The sequence below is a fragment of the Bufo bufo genome, chromosome 2 (assembly GCF_905171765.1).
Source record: "Bufo bufo chromosome 2, aBufBuf1.1, whole genome shotgun sequence".
NCBI classification, from domain to species: domain Eukaryota; kingdom Metazoa; phylum Chordata; class Amphibia; order Anura; family Bufonidae; genus Bufo; species Bufo bufo.
In genome coordinates, this window is record NC_053390.1 from 39,596,539 (window position 1) to 39,617,513 (window position 20,975).

The 20,975-nt window shown below is 46.3% G+C and overlaps 1 protein-coding gene across 1 annotated transcript in view; it reads left to right on the forward strand.

The window, feature by feature from the left end:
- CPLANE1 (ciliogenesis and planar polarity effector 1) overlaps positions 1–20,975 on the forward strand; it is a 73,920-nt gene that overhangs the window by 44,862 nt on the left and 8,083 nt on the right. Inside the window, exons 32-47 of the mRNA XM_040419602.1 lie at positions 700–984; positions 1,130–1,855; positions 2,614–2,723; positions 3,335–3,446; positions 4,387–4,444; positions 7,923–8,054; positions 8,315–8,386; positions 9,565–9,657; positions 10,695–10,786; positions 16,173–16,308; positions 16,853–17,073; positions 17,327–17,414; positions 17,556–17,696; positions 19,113–19,143; positions 19,936–20,067; positions 20,155–20,314. Of these exons, the coding sequence (XP_040275536.1) occupies positions 700–984; positions 1,130–1,855; positions 2,614–2,723; positions 3,335–3,446; positions 4,387–4,444; positions 7,923–8,054; positions 8,315–8,386; positions 9,565–9,657; positions 10,695–10,786; positions 16,173–16,308; positions 16,853–17,073; positions 17,327–17,414; positions 17,556–17,696; positions 19,113–19,143; positions 19,936–20,067; positions 20,155–20,314 (2,589 nt within the window). The remainder of the gene's footprint in view (positions 1–699; positions 985–1,129; positions 1,856–2,613; positions 2,724–3,334; positions 3,447–4,386; positions 4,445–7,922; positions 8,055–8,314; positions 8,387–9,564; positions 9,658–10,694; positions 10,787–16,172; positions 16,309–16,852; positions 17,074–17,326; positions 17,415–17,555; positions 17,697–19,112; positions 19,144–19,935; positions 20,068–20,154; positions 20,315–20,975) is intronic.

Below are 20,975 nucleotides of genomic sequence, written 5' to 3' on the forward strand. Positions count from 1 at the left end.
CTCCGTGGTCATGTGATTTAAACGAATCTTCGATGCAAAAAAACTGCATCAAGGATTTTTTTTGCCTCGATTACATCGATTAAATCAATGAATTATTTTCAGCCCTAATGGGGGGGGGACGTGCAGAATGGGAATATGCAGGATGCACACCGGCGGTATTCGTGTTCTGCAGACAGCAAAACGGATACGGTCGTGTGCATGAGGCCTAAGGGTATGTTCACATGGCATATATTCTGTGCTCAAATCTGCGCCATGTGAATCTGCACTGCTGTTCATACGGCTGCAGATTTTTTCCATGTGGATTTAAAACCCGCATCTGGATGTGGCATTGAATAAGGGCTAATTTGTGTCTGGACCCGCAGGAGAAATCCAGTGGTCAGCCTCAGATTTCTGCTCCATAATCCACAAAGAATACAGGTCGGATTTTTGTGTATTTCCGCCTTGTGAACTTATAACTTGCCCTAAGATTTTGCATGAGGCTTCCCAGCAGTGAAGTTTATAAATGTTTGACCGCTGGTGACCGGTGCAGTGAAGGACCTGCAACGTTCCTGCAGGTCCCACGTCCTCTTCAGTGTCCACATGAGCATAGCAGCTATTTCCATCTTATGTCACCTTCGAGGGGCTCCTCATATGTAGGGATTGCTGAGGGTCCGCAGTGTGGACTGTAATGATTGTGCGTCTGATTGGTTTCCTTCCTAGCTCCAGCAAATTAACTTCATGAGTCTGATGCAAGTGGTGGGCTCGTCGTTCGCGGCCATGCCAGCGCTGCAGCACGTCTTGGAGCAAACCTCCCGAATCGGAAGGAATCCGACAGTGAACCCTACGAGTGATCGGCAGATCATTAATCCAGTCCTACCAGCAAATGCAGCGGCAGCACCTGTGCCGGACACACCGCCGGAGGCGGAGGTAGTGCAGACAGGGAGCGCAGACACTGCTGCTGAGGAAGGGGCCAAGGACGAGCAGAGGAGCATGAAGGATGTGCAGGTATCGTCTTCTGTTATAGTGGTGGGGGTGGGGGAGTCACAATACAAGATGATCTTAGGATTTGTATTGTCAGTGCTAATCTGTGCCCACCCAGCTGCCTAGTGACGGATCCCGACCTCTCATTGTCTTTCTGTTTCCTACACAGAGACTTCCAGAGCTCAGCATTCCTGCCCGCCAGGAACAGAAGATCCCAGCGAGGATGGGATTATTAAGAACAGTCCCTCATCAAGGCCTGCCCTTAATAACCCTTCCATCAGGACCACAGCAGACCACAACTCTCATCAGACTTCCAGCAACAAACAACCAAAATGGATTTCCACTGCTAAAACTGCAGCCAGAGCCCCAGTGCTTACCACTCAGACCCCCCCTCAGAGAAGCATGGGCACCACAGAGCTCTTCCCAGAGGATGTCCGCCCCCGTTCACCCCCCACTCAGAGAAGCATGGGCACCACAGAGCTCTTCCCAGAGGATGTCCGCCCCCGTTCACCCCCCACTCAGAGAAGCATGGGCACCACAGAGCTCTTCCCAGAGGATGTCCGCCCCCGTTCGTCTTACCCAGCCTACAGGTGCCAGTGATCCCAGCAGAAAACAGAAAAGCCAAAAGTGGGCAGAGCTTGTCTCGGGGGTCCTCTACTCACATCATAGTTACCAGCAACCACAAGTCAGGCTTCTTGGAAGTGACCAGATCCAGACGGGAATGCCTCTGCTCCACCTGCTCTCAGATCCCGTGCTCTATATCCCACCCGTTCAGGACCCCAGCCCCAGAGCGCCAGCCTTACTGCATCTCTCTAAAGACCTTTCTGACCCGTGCACGTCTTCACCACTAGCAAAGATGACATTGCTAAAAACCAACTTACCTCAGCAAGTACAGGTAAGTGATATAACTGCATCACATGACAGGTATACACAAAAGAGGCGGGAAGCAGGACATAGACGTTTACACTAGTGCTGGTCTGCTGACCACGTCATCCCCAATGTCTGCCATCAGGAGAAAGTAACTTCTTCATGTATTCTGATTAATTTCTATATATTTCTTTATAGTGGTCCGAGCTCCAAATCCTCTGCAAACATAGAATTAAATGATAAAATGTTGTCTTCCTGCAGCCATCACTAGGGGGAGCCACTGCATATTGTATCATTGATGAATTCAGCGTATAACAGTCTGCAGTAATCTCCTGAGCTCCCTCTAGTGGTGACTGCAGGTAGAGAGAATGTTATATGTTAAAGGGGTTTTCCAGGTGTTTAATACTGATGATCTGTCCTCAGGATAGGCCATCAGTATCTGATCAGTTAAGGTCCAACACCCAGCACCCCCACCTATTAGCTGTTTGAAGGGGCTGCAGCTCTTCGGTGACTACACAAGGGACTGCTTCTACTTCCCTGGCTCTATTGCAGTTCTTAAAGGGGTTGTCCAGAATTAGAAAAAAAGGCCTTCTTTCTCCCCTCCAGAAACAGCGCTCCCTCCTTTCCACGGGTTGTATCTGGTACTGCAGCTCAGCTCCATCCATTTTGTTACTGCAGACACAGTGCTGAAGGAGTGGTGGGGGCTTCGGCTTCCATATTGATTTTTGGGTAGTCCATTTAGTCCAGTTAATTCGCTGTTTGGTTATAATTTTTTGACTTTTTCAGATTGAAGCCCAGAGAAGGGATCCTGGCATTACCGAAGAAAGTCTCCAGAGGATGAAAGCGAACATCCAGCCTTCTGAAGATGTGGCAAAAGCGGGGGACAGTATGAAAAGGTGCACGCCACTGTTCAGACCTGTGGCGGTAGAAGTCAGTCACTGTCAGGTCCACGACCGTTCCACGTAGACCCCAAAATATAGGCCAGGATATAAGCTGTACCATCCGGGTGTCCTGCGTCATTTACAGCTCAGTGTACATGTAGATGCTCCAGTGTGTACAGGGGTGTAGCGTTTAGTTATTAGGGGGGGGGGGGCAGAGGTGGCAGACCGCCCAGGTGCCCACCAGTAGACCCTAGTATTATAAACAACTTACAGTTGAGCGGGTAAGTGCGCACCGATGATGATGCTCCAATTACAATACACCTGGCTCCAGTACCAGTTATATTGTGAACCAGTCATATAAGAGGTGTACATGTATGTACGTTGCGTGTATAATATTCTCATGCGTGTGCATTCAGCGCACATTATACATATATGTCCTCTACGTATACCGGGGAGTTTCTTCCCACAAAGAGTTGCAGGGATCAGCTGTAATCTGTGAGAGAAAACTGACAGTAGGTGTTCCATACCCCTGCAGCGCCTCCGCAGGAGAAATGAGGCATTACGCAGTCAGGTCCTCCAGACAGGCTCTACTCCCTCGCTTACAGATGGGTATATTTTTTCCTTAGGAAAAACAGGCGCACTCTGAAGGACAAGAATGAGAAGAAGGCATCTGTGACGTTCCGTGGAGAAGACTCCATCATTGCACCTAACAATCTGGACGAGGTCACGCGATCTGAGGTACGCCTCTTCCCTGACAGCAGGTTTCCATAGTCTTAGTTTTGCCCTGTATGTGAAAAGGGGAGTCCTTCAGCTTTACGTTATACATTGTGTTTCAGTCCCTCACTGTGTTCTGCTTGCTGTCAGTGAATGAGGACATATGTTTACATTTTGGAGCAGAAAACTTGTCCTGATGAGTATTTCAAAGCTATCCCATGAGATGGGCGATATATGCTGAATGGTTGGAGGTCCATTCGCTGGGACAGCCGGCAATTCCAAGAACAGGTTCCTCAAGTCCCCAGCTTGAATAGAACAGCAGTTTCCATCCACCACTTTCTTATAGCGCTCCATCAGTCCATAGAAGGGTAGACCGACCTACCCTTGGGATAACCCCCTTGACAACGTACGCCGTCTATGTACAGTGCATGCCTCTTTAAAGATGGCACCCGCTCCGTTTCAGCAGATACCCTGAGCTAATTAATATCTGTGATCGGCGATCATGCAGATCAGACATTTAACCCCTCAGATGGTGCGGTCAATTGTGACCACGACATCTGAGACTGCTTTCTCGGGAGCACTGTGCTCACAGGGCCCAAACAGCTCCCCATTTCTGAGATCAGGAAAGCCGTTTCTTGGTGGTGATAGGCCAGGCCCTGTACGAGTCTGTGCCAGGCTTATCAAATTTCCCATACATTGATGTTTTAAATCACATTAGTGTGTAGGAAAAGCGATCTGATGATTGCATGTTCAGGTGCCTTAAGTAAAATAAAATAAAGTGTCACCAAATATAAAAAAATAAAACAATTCAAATCACCCCCTTTCCCCATAATAAAGATAAATAGTAAAAAAAATAAACCTCATTAGCACTGCCGCGTCCCAAAATGTCTAAACTATCAAAATATAAATGGATTTACCCCATACGGTGAGAGCTGTAACGATCTCTTTTCGTTTTTGACCTTAGATTGTACATCATGACAAACAGGATCTGGAAGACGGAAATGAATTTGTCATTCCATTCGGTAAGTGCCGCCCCCCCCCCCCCCCATTATTTAACCCCTTAAGGACTCAGCCCTATTTCACCTTAAGGACTTGGCCATTTTTTGCAAATCTGACCAGTGTCACTTTAAGTGCTCATAACTTTAAAACGCATTGACTTATCCAGGCCGTTCTGAGATTGTTTTTTCGTCACATATTGTACTTCATGACACTGCTAAAATTGGGTCAAAAAAGTTAATTTTTTTGCATAAAAAAATACCATATTTACCAAAAATTTAGAAAAATTAGCAAATTTCAAACTTTCAGTTTCTCTACTTCAGTAATACATAGTAATACCCCCAAAAATTGTGATTACTTTACATTCCCCATATGTCTACTTCATGTTTGTAGCATTTTGGGATTGATATTTTATTTTTTGGGGATGTTATAAGGCTTAGAAGTTTAGAAGCAAATCTTGAAATTTTTCAGAAATTTACAAAAACCCAATTTTTAGGGACCACTACAGGTCTGAAGTCACTTTGCGAGGCTTACATAATAGAAACCGCCCAAAAATGACCCCATTCTATAAACTACACCCCTCAAGGTATTCAAAACTGATTTTACAAACTTCGTTAACACTTTAGGTGTTGCACAAGAGTTATTGGCAAATGGGGATGAAATTTGCGAATTTCTTTTTTTTGCCTAATTTTCCATTTTAACCCATTTTTTCCACTAACAAAGCAAGGGTTAACAGCCAAACAAGACTGTATCTTTATTGCCCTGACACTGCCGTTTACAGAAACACCCCATATGTGACCGTAAACTACTGTACGGGCACACAGCGGGGCGCAGAGTGAAAGGTGCGCCGTATGGTTTTTGGAAGCCAGATTTTGTTGTACTGTTTTTTTGACACCATGTCCCTTTTGAAGCCCCCCTGATGCACCCCTAGAGTAGAAACTCCATAAAAGTGACCCCATCTAAGAAACTACACCCCTCAAGGTATTCAAAACAGATTTTACAAACTTTGTTAACCCTTTAGGTGTTGCACAAGATTTAATGGAAAATAGAGATACAATTTCAAAATTTCACTTTTTTGGCAGATTTTCCATTTTAATATTTTTTTTCCAGTTACAAAGCAAGGGTTAACAGCCAAACAAAACTCATTATTTATGGCCCTGATTCTGTAGTTTACAGAAACACCCCATATGTGGTCGTAAACCGCTGTACTGGCACACGGCAGGGCGCAGAAGGAAAGGAATGCCATACGGTTTTTGGAAGGCAGTTTTTGCTGGACTGTTTTTTTTGACACCATGTCCCATTTGAAGCCCCCCTGATGCACCCCTAGAGTAGAAACAACAGAAAAGTGACCCCATTTTAGAAACTACGGGATAGGGTGGCAGTTTTGTTGGTACTAGTTTAGGGTACATATGATTTTTGGTTGCTCTATATTACACTTTTTTGTGCGGCAAGGTAACAAGAAATAGATTTTTGGGCACGTTTTTTTTTTTTGTTATTTACAACATTCATCTGACAGGTTAGATCATGTGGTAATTTTATAGAGCAGGTTGTCACGGACGCGGCGATACCTAATATGTATACAATTTTTTTTATTTATGTAAGTTTTACACAATGATTTCATTTTTAAAACAAAAAAAATGTTTTAGTGTCTCCATAGTCTAAGAGCCATAGTTTTTTCAGTTTTTGGGCGATTATCTTAAGTAGGGTCTCATTTTTTGCGGGATGAGATGACGGTTTGAGTGGCACCATTTTGGGGTGCATATGACTTTTTGATCACTTGCTATTACACTTTTTGTGACGTAAGATGACAAAAAATTGCTTTTTTTACACCGTTTTTATTTTTATTTTTTTACGGTGGTCACCTGAGGGGTTAGGTCATGTGATATTTTTATAGAGCCGGTCGATACGGACGCGGCAATACCTAATATGTATACTTTTTATTTATTTATTTAAGTTTTACACAATGATTTCATTTTTGAAACCAAAAGAATCATGTTTTAGTGTTTCCATAGTCTAAGAGCCATAATTTTTTCAGTTTTTGGGCGATTATCTTGGGTAGGGTATGATTTTTGCGGGATGAGATGACGGTTTGATTGGTACTATTTTGGCGTACATGCGACTTTTTTGATCACTTTTATTACCTTTTTTGGGAAGTAAGGTGGGCAAAATTTCAATTTCCTAATAGTTTTTATTTTTTTATTTTTATGGCGTTCACCGTGCGGGGAAAGTAACATGACCGTTTTATAGATCAGGTCGTTACGGACGCGGCGATACCAAACATGTGTAGGGAATTTTATTTTTTTCATTTTTAATCAGTGATAAATGTGTTTTTGGATTTTTACTTTTTTTTCACTTTTTTTCACCTTTTTTTTGACCCAGACCCACTTGGTTCTTGAAGATCCAGTGGGTCTGATGTCTGTATAATACAGTACAGAACAATATATATTGTACAGTACTGTATTTTACTTACACTTTGTCTGAACAGATCTCTGCCTTTAGCACAGATCTGTTCAGCACCATGGACAGCAGGATGCCTGAGAGGCGTCCTGTTGCCATGGGAACCTTCCCCGTCTGCTCAGTAGTTGTCAGAACTTCGCAGACGGGGAAGGGTAAGCACAGGGCTGAGGGGGGCTGTCTGGGGGCTCTCTCCCTCTCCATCGGGGGGCTGCAAAGGCACAGCAGCCCCCCGATGGGAGAGGGAGGGAGCTCCCTCTTACTGTTAACTTTTTCCATACAGCGGTCCGTACGGACCGCTGTATGGAAAGGGTTAAACGGCTGACATCGCATCATCGATGTCAGCCGTTTATACCAGGGTGCCAGCAATGTGCTGGCACCCTGGTATACCCACTAGAGACCAACGATTATACAAGGGGAGGCGGGCGGGGGATCGCGATCCCGCCTGCCGCACCGCCCGCCTCCCGCACCGCCCCCACCGCCCACAACTCCCCCCCTGCACCACCCGCCGGCAAAAAATCATGCAGGGGTGCAGGAGGGGGTGTAAAATATATATTTTAGGGACACTAAAGCTTCTGATCCCCGCGGTCAGGGCCCGCGGGGATCAGAAACTGCACAAAGCGCAGCAAACCGCAGGTCTGAATTGACCTGCGGTTTTCTGCGATCGCCGATGCGGGGGGGTCAAATGACCCCCCCCTGCATTGTTACGGGATGCCGGCTGAATGATTTCAGCCGAAATCCCGTTCCGATTAACCCCTCGGGCGCCGGAATACAGATTTCAAGTTATGACGTACCGGTACGTCATGGGTCCTTAAGGACTCGGGATCCATGCCGTACCGATACGTCCTAAGTCCTTAAGGGGTTAACAATGGCGGTCTCTTTACATCTATCATTTTGTGACAGCCCTCGCTCTATAGATGACATATACTGCATCATTTAACATGCAAGCGTCCATCACAACTCCTGAACCACGTTCCAGATCACAGAGAGCAGCGTGGAAATGTAAATCATGGAGGCAGTGATTTTAGATTTACATGTGCTTTATTTCAGGCTCTTTTGAATCCATGTTGTCGCATCAGATCCCAGAGGCTCCCATCTCTTCTATGGCAGAATTACATTTTATAGCTTCCACGATGAAGAGACCGCCGGAGATTCGAGATGCAAGCACCAACACTGACTCTGGTAATGCTCAGGTTTGGGACGTGGGTTCAGGCGCTATGAAGGCATCCATATTGGATGTCTCACAGCTTGGCCACATTTTCCTTATATGTAATATATACTGGCGACACATGCAGTATGGGGATCCGTGGCCGAAGGGGGGATCCTGCAGTTCTTTACATTGGGGTGATATGTCATAAATGCTCCGATAATCAGGCTTCTCGTCTTGATGCCGCTTTTGCCGCTGATCTCGCTTTGCTCTTTCCTTTCGTCTCTTGCCACAGCTTCCAAAAATGTTAAAGACAAATGTTTGGAGTCAGAAGACTTCACCTCAGCTGCCGTTGTTCCTGATCCAGGTCTGCTCACCGATTTCTCCGTACTTTGCTTGCCCAAGCTCTGCCTCCTGTGTATATTCTAAGTAATGTTTTTCTGCTGAGCTCAGTGTTGCTAAAAGCTAAAATGTCGTTACACTGGATCGGTGATAAATACAAGATAAGTGGGGGGCCCAGACCATCAGTGCATGGTGGGGGGGGGGGGGGGTGAGCTGGTCTCCGAGATAACTATGTATGTGTGTAGGGCTAAAGGCACAATACACTGCAGGACAGAGGCCGCAGTGAGACTAAGGCCTCATGCATACGTATCCATTTTGCAGTCTGAAAATCGTGGATCCGTAAAACACGATGCACGACATAATTTGTTTTGCAAACTCCAGTAGAAGGCTTCTTGCACATGACTGTATTTTCGGTCTGCATCCAGTCTGCATTTTTTTGTGGTTTCGGATGTGGATCCATTCATTTCAATGGGGCCGCATAAGATGTGGACAGTCGCCATGTGCTGTGCGCATCCGTTTGTCCGTTCCGCAGCCCCACAGAAAAGATAGAACATGTCCTATTCGTGTCCGTTTTGTGGACAAGGATAAGACATTTCTACTGCAGTTTGCAAAAAAATGGTGGCATGCACAAGGCAGGGATCCATGTTTTGCGGATCCGCTATTTGCAGGCCACAAAACGGATACGGTCATGGATGCATGAGACAAATCTTTTTTTGCGGGGCCACGGAATAGACATACGGATGCGGACAGCGCATGGTGTCCTGTCCTCCTCTTTTGCCGCCCCATTGAAATGTGTTTCGGATGCGGACTGAAAATACGGTCATGCGCATTAGGCCTAAACAAAAATGTAAAAAAAAATTACATAAGTTCAGAAATGTAAAAAAAAAGGAAAAAAAACGCAATAAAAAGACAAAATGATGCCTTTATAAACAACTCACGGAGACCGGCGTTCCAGGAGTCGACAAAATGATAAAGTACACGGTGATTATAACATGAAAAAAACAAAGACGTCCTTAAGGAGTAAAAGACACCTCGTGGGTCTATGTCAGATCTTATTAGATGGGGGGGTAGTGTTATGTCACTGCTATACTGGACCATATCATCTTCCAGTCCACTCACATTTAACCCTTGAGGAACGATCTTGCGGTCACCTCCCTTTAGATCCTGTAATAATCCATTTTCCTCTCCCTTCTTGTCTCTTAGTGTCTGTGGAATCCCATATGCCTCTTAAGGACTCCAGGACGAAGCTTGAAGAATTTCCTTGCTCTGCTGTGGCCGTCTCTCATTCGGCTCCAGGTTTGTCCTCATAATTGTAGTGAGAAACACCTTCCGTAAATCTGCACCAAACGGTAACTTCAAGTAAAAAAAGAGTACAGTGTGGGTTATTCTGCAAACCTGGGAGAGACGTTCCCTATTAAAGGGGTTCTCCGGGTTCAGAGCTGAACCTGGACATACCTCCATTTTCACCCCGGCAGCCCCCCTGACTTGCGCATCGGAGCAGTTCATGCTCCGATCCTCTCCTTTGCCCTGCGCTAAATCGCGCAGGGCAAAGGCATTTTTTGGAGATCTGGTGACGAACTGGGGCTCTCCATGGGGCTGCCAGGAAGCCCGGTGACGTCACCAGCACTGATGGGCGGGATTTAGCGCTGCCCTAGCCAGTAAAATGGCTAGGGCAGCTCTAAAGCCCGCCCATCAGAGCCGGTGACGTCACCGAACACACTGCCGGGCGAAAGTTTCCTCCCAGCAGTGTGTTATTGAAAACAAACGAGAGCGTGCCCTGCGCAATTTAGCGCAGGGCAAGGGAGGGCATCGGAGATGTTCCGATGCTAGCCTCAGGGGGGCTGCCTGGGTGAAAATAAGGGTATGTCCGTGTTCAGCTCTGAACCCGGACAATCCCTTTAATAGTGTGTATGGCCACATGTCATTGATAGGGGGATCCAGCAGAGGCCGCACCTCCTATGCACACATTTGGGAGCCTCCTGATAAAGCCACTTGCCGTGAGGCGGGGGACTTGCATTACTGGCTCGTCATCTCATCCTGTTCACCATGTGGACCTCCTAGCGGCAGGGCCCATATTCCAAGGTTAGAGTATTCGCCAGATCAGGGATACTCAACCTGCGGCCCTCCAGCTGTTGTAAAACTACAACTCCCACAATGCCCTTCTGTAGGATGATAGCGGTAGACTGTCAGGGAATGATGGGAGTTGTAGTTTTGCAACAGCTGGAGGGCCGCAGGTTGAGCATGCCTGCGCCAGATGATACTCACATCCCGCCAGGCTCAGAATTCAGTCTTTTTCGATGTAGTCACGGTTCTGTATTGTTCTATTTACACAGAGGTGCTGCCCCCCGACTTACAGGAGCAGATGCCCCCACAGCTATTCTTAAATCTTCAATATCCGGATGAACCGGAAGAGCCGCTCGGTCATGTAAGAAGCTCTTTTATTTCCTTAAATCACATTTATTCCGATTCTGTGTCATGTGTTATTTCTGCATTGGGACATAATTTTGCAAATAATTATGCGGCATGCTGGCACTTGTAGTCCTCCAGGACCCTACCTTTTATTACTTGGCATGGTGCAGCTGATCCAGCCTCCAGGATGGCCCTGGTGTCGCCTCTACCTTTTAGAGTTTTGGTGCGGTTTTCAAAGCCTTAGCAAAGAATGGATAAAAAAAAAAGTGGAAATCTTTCCTGTATACTTCCTCTCCCCTTACAATCTACTGCTGACGCTGGCTTCAAAAACAGCACATTTCAGAGCTCCTTTAAAGTGATTTTCTTGATGGGAATCCCTCATTTGCGACCACCCCCTACAATAACCCAGAACGGAAAGCAGCCACTAAGAGGGTCCCTGTCCTTGGAGGACTAAACGCATACATTCATTGTATAGAAAAGGCACATTGAATTCTGTGGGCACCATGTAATGCCTTGTTTAACCTGTGGTGGCGCTGCAGGGTTTACCAGTAGATTTCAGCCGATCCAGGATTTCTGCATTCGGCTTTATTTCAGGGCAGCTTTCTATTAAAGAGGTTTTCCAGGAGGATAAAAACATGGCTGCTTTCTTCCAAAAACGGCACCACCCCTGTCCATGGGTTGTGTCTGGTATTGCAGCTTAGATCAACGTAAATGAATGGGGCTGAGCAGTAATACCACACACAACCTGTGGACAGGGGTGGTGCTGTTTTTGGAAGAAAGCTGCCATCTTATTCTAGTCCTGGAGAATCCCTTTCATATGCGATTCTCAGAAGCAGGCTGCATGCTTTAACCACCTCCGGACCGCTGTACGCACAGACGCTGTACACACAGCTGCGCGCGCTCACAGGAACGGAAGGTAAGAAAGTGGATCTCCAGCCTGCCAGCGGCGATCGTTCGCTGGCAGGCTGGAGATGTGATTTTTTTTTAACCCCTAACAGGTATATTAGACGCTGTTTTGATAACAGCGTCTAATATACCTGCTACCTGGTCCTCTGGTGGTCCCCTTTGTTTGGATCGACCACCAGAGGACACAGGTAGCTCAGTAATATGTTGCACCAAGCACCACACTACCCCCCCCCCCCCGTCACTTATTAACCCCTTATTCACCCTTGATCACCCCATATAGACTCCCTGATCACCCCCCTGTCATTGATTACCCCCCTGTCATTGATCACACCCCTGTAAAGCTCCATTCAGACGTCCGCATGATTTTTACGGATCCACTGATAGATGGATCGGATCCGCAAAACGCACACGGACGTCTGAATGGAGCCTTACAGGGGCATGATCAATGACTGTGGTGATCACCCCATATAGACTCCCTGATCACCCCCCTGTCATTGATCACCCCCCTGTAAAGCTCCATTCAGACGTCCGCATGATTTTTACGGATCCACTGATAGATGGATCGGATCCGCAAAATGCACACGGACATCTGAATGGAGCCTTACAGGGGCATGATCAATGACTGTGGTGATCACCCCATATAGACTCCCTGATCACCCCCCTGTCATTGATTACCCCCCTGTCATTGATCACCCCCCTGTAAAGCTCCATTCAGACGTCCGCATGATTTTTACGGATCCACTGATAGATGGATCGGATCCGCAAAACGCACACGGACGTCTGAATGGAGCCTTACAGGGGCATGATCAATGACTGTGGTGATCACCCCATATAGACTCCCTGATCACCCCCCTGTCATTGATCACACCCCTGTAAAGCTCCATTCAGACGTCCGCATGATTTTTACGGATCCACTGATAGATGGATCGGATCCGCAAAACGCACACGGACCTCTGAATGGAACCTTACAGGGGCATGATCAATGACTGTGGTGATCACCCCATATAGACTCCCTGATCACCCCCCTGTCATTGATCACCCCCCTGTCATTGATCAACCCCCTGTAAAGCTCCATTCAGACGTCCGCATGATTTTTACGGATCCACTGATAGATGGATCGGATCCGCAAAACGCACACGGACGTCTGAATGGAGCCTTACAGGGGCATGATCAATGACTGTGGTGATCACCCCATATAGACTCCCTGATCACCCCCCTGTCATTGATTACCCCCCTGTCATTGATCACACCCCTGTAAAGCTCCATTCAGACGTCCGCATGATTTTTACGGATCCACTGATAGATGGATCGGATCCGCAAAACGCACACGGACGTCTGAATGGAGCCTTACAGGGGCGTGATCAATGACTGTGGTTATCACCCCATATAGACTCCCTGATCACCCCCCTGTCATTGATTACCCCCCTGTCATTGATCAACCCCCTGTAAAGCTCCATTCAGATGTCCGCATGATTTTTACGGATCCACTGATAGATGGATCGGATCCGCAAAACGCACACGGACGTCTGAATGGAGCCTTACAGGGGCGTGATCAATGACTGGTGATCACCCCATATAGACTCTCTGATCACCCCCCTGTCATTGATCACCCCCCTGTCATTGATCACCCCCCTGTCATTGATCACCCTCTGTAAGGCTCCATTCAGACATTTTTTTGGCCCAAGTTAGCGGAAATTTTTTTTTTTTCTTACAAAGTCTCATATTCCACTAACTTGCGTCAAAAAATTAAATCTCACATGAACTCACCATACCCCTCACGGAATCCAAATGCGTAAAAATTTTTAGACATTTATATTCCAGACTTCTTCTCACGCTTTAGGGCCCCTAGAATGCCAGGGCAGTATAAATACCCCACATGTGACCCCATTTCGGAAAGAAGACACCCCCAGGTATTCCGTGAGGGGCATATTGAGTCCATGAAAGATTGAAATTTTTGTCCCAAGTTAGCGGAACGGGAGACTTTGTGAGAAAAAAATAAATAAAATCAATTTCCGCTAACTTGATGCCAAAAAAAAAAATTTCTATGAACTCGCCATGCCCCTCATTGAATACCTTGGGGTGTCTTCTTTCCAAAATGGGGTCACATGTGGGGTATTTATACTGCCCTGGCATTCTAGGGGCCCTAAAGCGTGAGAAGAAGTCTGGGATCCAAATGTCTAAAAATGCCCTCATAAAAGGAATGTGGGCCCCTTTGCGCATTTAGGCTGCAAAAAAGTGTCACACATGTGGTATCGCCGTACTCAGGAGAAGTTGGGGAATGTGTTTTGGGGTGTCATTTTACATATACCCAAGCTGGGTGAGAGAAATATCTTGGCAAAAGACAACTTTTCCCATTTTTTTATACAAAGTTGGGATTTGACCAAGATATTTCTCTCACCCAGCATGGGTATATGTAAAAAGACACCCCAAAACACATTCCTCAACTTCTCCTGAATACAGAGATACCAGATGTGTGACACTTTTTTGCAGCCTAGGTGGGCAAAGGGGCCCACATTCCAAAGAGCACCTTTCGGATTTCACCAGCCATTTTTTACAGAATTTGATTTCAAACTCCTTACCACACATTTGGGCCCCTAGAATGCCAGGGCAGTATAACTACCCCACAAGTGACCCCATTTTGGAAAGAAGAGACCCCAAGGTATTTCGTGATGGGCATAGTGAGTTCATGGAAGTTTTTATTTTTTGTCACAAGTTAGTGGAATATGAGACTTTGTAAGAAAAAAAAAAAAAATCATCATTTTCCGCTAACTTGTGACAAAAAATAAAAAGTTCTATGAACTCACTATGCCCATCAGCGAATACCTTAGGGTGTGTACTTTCCGAAATGGGGTCATTTGTGGGGTGTTTGTACTGTCTGGCCATTGTAGAACCTCAGGAAACATGACAGGTGCTCAGAAAGTCAGAGCTGCTTCAAAAAGCGGAAATTCACATTTTTGTACCATAGTTTGTAAACGCTATAACTTTTACCCAAACCATTTTTTTTTTTACCCAAACATTTTTTTTTTATCAAAGACATGTAGAACAATAAATTTAGAGCAAAATTTATATATGGATCTCGTTTTTTTTTGCAAAATTTTACAACTGAAAGTGAAAAATGTCATTTTTTTGCAAAAAAATCGTTAAATTTCGATTAATAACAAAAAAAGTAAAAATGTCAGCAGCAATGAAATACCACCAAATGAAAGCTCTATTAGTGAGAAGAAAAGGAGGTAAAATTCATTTGGGTGGTAAGTTGCATGACGGAGCAATAAACGGTGAAAGTAGTGTAGGTCAGAAGTGTAAAAAGTGGCCTGGTCATTAAGGGTGTTTAAGCTATAGGGGCTGAGGTGGTTAAAGGGCTTCTGTCACCCCACTAAAGTCATTATTATTTTTTTTGGCTACTTAAATTCCTTATACTGCGATATATCAATATATAATGCTCTTACTGATTTTCGTTCTGTAGTTTCTTCAAAAAACTGACTTTTATAATATGTAAATTACCTCTCTACCAGCAAGTAGGGCGGCCTCTCTACCAGCAAGTAGGGCGGCTACTTGCTGGTAGCAGCCGCATCCTCCTTTCATAACGACGCCCCCTCCTCATGTTGATTGACAGGGCCAGCGAACGCCTCGTCCTCTGACTGGCCCTGTCTGCTTTCAAAATTTCACGCCTGCGCCGTACCGGTCTTCAGTCGGCGCAGGCGCACTGAGAGGAGGACGCTCGCTCGGCCGCTCCATCCTCAATGCGCCTGCGCCGATGATGTCACATCTACACCCGGCGCAGGTGAAGACCGGTACGGCGAAGGCACGAGATTTAAAACGCAGACAGGGCCAGTCAGAGGACGAGGCGTTCGCTGGTCCTGTCAATCAACATGAGGAGGGGGCGTCGTTATGAAAGGAGGATGCGGCTGCTACCAGCAAGTAGCCGCCCTACTTGCTGGTAGAAAGGTAATTTACATATTATAAAAGTCTGTTTTTTGAAGAAACTACAGAACGAAAATCTGTAAGAGCACTATATATTGATATATCACAGTATAAGGATTTTAAGTAGCCAAAAAAAAAATAATGACTTTAGTGGGGTGACAGAAGCCTTTTAAGACTGTCCTCAGGAGATGGGCGAATGGCAAATTAGGAATATTTCCAAGAATATTTATTAGAGACTGACTGTTAAGAAATTGCATAAACAGCAATTCCCTGATCTTGGTGCGAATAGCGATGACAGGCAGTATACCAAGGTAAGTGGCAGCTCACTGGGGGCGCAGTAGGACCGGGGTCGACAACCTCCAGCTGTTATGAAGCGACAACTCCCAGCATGTTTAAAATCACTTCTATAGCAGTTCTGAGAATAGCCGAGCAAGCATGGAGGCTGGGAGTTGTGGTTGCACAAGACCTGTAGTCCCGGAGCCCGCAGTAGGGCGATCCTCCATAGACATGGCTGTCGGGGTGATTTTTGGGGTGTAAGGAGATTGCTGACACTTCTTCTTCCTTTCACCCTGCAGTTTGGACATCGTATAGATGGAGAGGAATTTCCAGACTCTGCTCGTCAGGATCTTCCATCTGCAGCTGAACTTCATTACATGGCGGCGTCTGCCACTAGAGCGGCGCCGCTGATCCCAGAAGATGTCCGCCACGGAGGTTAATACTATATGAAAAAGCGCCAGAGCCTTTCATTACAAAATAATTGTGTTACGGTGCCTTGCCATTTTCAATACATGTGCCTGCTGTCAGTGGATAGAAGCGTTCATGATTATATTTAGACCCTTTTGCTTCTCACAGCTGAGGGTCTGCTACAGTTGTAACGTTGAACAGTCTGGCCTCCAGATTGATAACTTTTCACCTGCACTGATACATTGTAACAAACTACCCAGGCAGGAGGGAGATTTAGCGCTGTGATGTGGTTAGCTCTCAGAGGACTGACTGTACTGGATACAATTGAAGCAAACCCTCAGCTGTCAGTTTGATTTGGACTTTCTGCCTTTTGGATGTAAACCAGAATTTTCCCATTCGCTCACAGCAAGCAGAGATCTTGAAAATGTGGTATGGTAACTTGAGCCTGAATCTTGCTGTTAATTTACAGAGAAGACGCTGTGATAAGTAACTGCCCCTTTAATTCAGCGCAGGGGGGTAAATCCACGTACGTAGCGAATCCTGAAGACATTTTGCTTTGTGTCCTCACCAGATATACTGGAGATGGCACTGACGGAGGACTGGGCTGCCGATGCTGCCGACAAGGTCACACATCATGTTCTGTCTTCAGATTTGACATTGGCCCCTAGAGTGTGGACCCCTCGCGTCAGGAGTAACGAGGCCACGTCCAGACTGAAGGAGATGGACGCCCAGCTACAAGCGCTGCAGAACATGGCCGATGGCATGGAGCATGACTTTGCCAATACAAAACTGGTAAGCTTTAAACAGGGCTAGTTACATCACAGACCTCCCCTTTAACATGACAGTTGCCATCTTGGTCCAGCTCCTGAGACCCCCGCAAACATGAGGGGGAAGATTTGGACGGCTGCAGCCGCAATGGAGTATCACATGGCGGCAATTCAGATGAGCAGCCGGTCCACCATGGTCATGTCCATGTGCTCTAATAGGGTGGTCCTGAAGGGGGGACCCCTTTAATCATTGTCCTTCCTATTTCCAATGGTTGCAGCTGGTGAACACATTGGAGACCTTAACATCTGCAGTTCAGATGGAGCCTAAAGACGCCCCCTCCAGAGGAGACGGACCCCCACAGAGAGGTACCGTGCAGTACTGACTATATTCCAGTGCAGATAATAATGGTATTCCTTACACTCGCACATGGTGTAGCGGCAGAGTTATGCAGGTTTATATGGCGGCACTCTAGTTCTCCATTCACTGACTGCGCTCATATCTTTTAGTGCTGCCGTTAAGTGATATAAAATTAGAAGACCTGACCGAGGAGGATGAATATAACCTTACAAGCCCTGTGGGTATCGGCTCTCGTGAGCGCCCCCTGGAGGCCTTAATATCTTCTAGAGGTGATGGAGATCACACCACAGGTACGTGGGTTTTGTGTGCAGTTATTCACATTTACTGCGATATGAAGCAATGTCCAGAAAATCTTATGGTTCAGGACTTATTCCTCGCACAGTGCTGAAACTTATCGAACGACCTAACAAATTTCTTACCAGTCATCAGGTAGTTTTTTTTAAGGTGGTTGTCTCATCTGAGACATTGATGGCATATCGCTAGGATATGCCACCAATGTCAGATAGGTGCAGGTCCTGACCTCTGGGATCCCCACTGATCATGAGAACTGGGACCCTGTACCCCAAAATTAATAGAGTGGCAGGTCAAACATGAGAACGGTCATCCATTCATCTCTATGGGAATTCTGGAAATAACAGGGCACTTCCCAGCTGTCTCATAGGGATGAATGGAGCAGCACGGCGCATGCTTGACCTGCCACTCTATTAATTTTGGGGTACAGGGACCACTGCTCTCATTATTGAAGGGGGTCACTCACAGCAGTTGGACCCTCACCAATCTAGTAATTATCCCCTGTCCTGTGGATAGGGGATAACTTGAAAGAACCGGAATACCCCTTTAAAGACCAGCTATATAAATGTATTCCTGCAGCAATGGCCAGAATCAGAGATCAGTCCAATCTTGGCCGTTTAACTAATTCAATACCTTGTTCAGTAGTGACCGCAGCATCTAAGGGATCAAAACAAATGTCGGGACTCCCTTTGTTGTGATATTGTCAACCCCCCAGAGAAGCATTTGTTGGGGGACAACTGTTATATGGCAGCGAGGCCTGAGGCCTGTCCCTTAGGCATCTCTCAGATCACACTAGGCACTAATGCATTGGAATACACATACGAGTAAAAGAATGCTTAGATAAAAATAGCATCTAGTGAATAAAAGTAATCAAAAAATCAAATGAAACTATATATATTTGTTAGCCCCCTCCGTATAAACACTTCACCCATCAGAATAAATGTATTTGTTCTGCAAAATTAATTGCTGAGATTTATATACCCCAATAAATATGCGCAAAACTGCGCAGTCTGTTTGTAAATGGAAAGTCATGGCTGTCGGAAGGCAGTGATTCAGTAGGAGAAAACTCACTGCGTCATACAGGGTTTAGGGGCATTCATACGACCGTATGGATTTTGTGGATGACATCTGTATGGCATCCATTTTTTTTTTACCAAACCCATTGACTTCAATAGGTCCATGTTCCACATGTTTTATCTTTTTTTTTGTATTGGGTTCTGTTCCCACTTGTGATGGTCCTCACAATTCTCCATTGTCAGCGTTACCTTACATAACCTGAGGCGTCAGTGGGATCGTTGTGTCTCCAGTTGTCTCCCTGGGTTCCCCAGCAAGTGAGAAGCTGAGCACTGGGAATAGAGGCATTCATCCACATTACGACTCAGCCGCTCTCACGTAACTTTCTCTTCTCCTTTCAGCTCTCAGACTGTCAGAGACCATGGATGAAAGGTAAGGAACGCCAACACCACTCTCTCTATACCGTCCTGTATGTGGTGATACATAACGTCCCATATCTGCTTGGACCCAATTGTGCTGGGCTTATTCACACAAATGTATTGAATTAAGCATAAAATGCAGAGCAGGTCGCTTCCCGCCTCTGCTGCGTTTTTTGTTTATTGGCTGTATTGCAGATATGGACACAGATGTCGATTGCAGATGCTGAGTAAAGGGACATAGACGTTGTGGAGGAGATCCTTCTTAGCATTTCCTATACATATTGTGGATTTAAAATCTGCAGCATGCCCTAGGATCGGCACAGATTATTATTTTTTGAATAAGGTTTTATGAAACTTGCACTGTACTGTCTGAGCATCAGAGCACCCTATATATTTGCACTGTCCATAGTAATATCAGCACCAGGACCCCCAGGTACAGAGACGTTCCCCCACAGAACTGAGCCTTTAGGCTTATTGCACACGACCGTATGGCTTTTTCTGTATTTTGCGGTCCGCAAAAAATGGATCCACAAAACATACGGATGACGTCGGTGAGCATTCCGTTTTTTGCGGAACAGCTGGCCCCCGATAGAAAAGTACTATCCTTGTCCGTTATGCGGACAATAATAGGACATGTTCTATCTTTGAATGGAACGGAGAAACGGAAGACATACAGAGTACAATCCATTTTTTTTGCGGACCCATTGAAATGAATTGGTTCCGTATACGAACCGTATACGGAATGCAAAAAAAAACAGTTTGTGTGCAAGAGGCCTTACTGTGCAGTTTTTTCTTTCTTTCCCAGCACTGTTTGGCAGGACGCTCTGCAGATGACCGGCCTTAGTGACATTGCTGACATTGTGGGTGATCTCCTAGATGGAGGAGCCTCGGCTTCTGAACTGGGGCTGACACCTGCCCAGGCAGAGAAATTATCCAGGTATGAACATGTCAGCCGAGTGATCCTCTAACCACAATGGTGCAGCACTGACTTTGATTAAAGCTACAAAACCTCTTGTCGTCACAGGGCGAGGCTCCAGGGGACATCAAAGAGGACCCCGAGAGAGCGGGCGGATCTGCTGTGGTGGATGAAGACAAAGCAGAGGGAGCGTCTGGCCAAACACCGGAAGAGGCTGCAGGAGCTGAGGGAGAAGGAGCACAAACCCTTCGTGTCTCAGCAGGCTGCAGTATGTACATCAGATGTTGCTGGGACTGCACTCATATCTTGAAGGGGTTGTCCAGGATTTTTATATTGATGGCCCATCCTCAGGATAGACCAGCAATATCTGATCGCCCGGGGTCCAACAACCCATTCCCCCACTGATCAGCTTTTTCAGAGTAGTCGACGCCAGAACTACACAGCTCCGCCCATTGCGTCGGGGACTGAGCTGGTTGCCATTCACTTCAATGGGAAGAACCACCTCCGTCCAGTGCATTTTGGGTTGAGCTGTACTTGTGAAGCTGACCTATGGCATCGCATCTACTGCAGAACAGCAAATCAGTGGAGTGCTAGACTTCCATCAATCAGATATTGATAGCCTATCCTGAGGAATATCCTGGACTGCCCCTTTAATGCTGCCGGTCATCTTACCTATTGTATGTTTTCTTCCTTTCTCAGCATAAATGATTCATTGAAGGGGTTGTGCCAAGTTTTGAAGTCCTCTCCTATCCACAGTATAGGGGATAAGGAACTGATCCCAGCGGTCAGACCCCCACCGATCCTGAGAATTGGGGTACCATTCCCCCAATCTGATGGAGTGGCAGGTTGCACACAGTTCACTGTCTATGGGATTGCCGGAAATAGCCAAGCTCTGTACTCAACTATCTCCGGCAGTCCCATAGAGAATG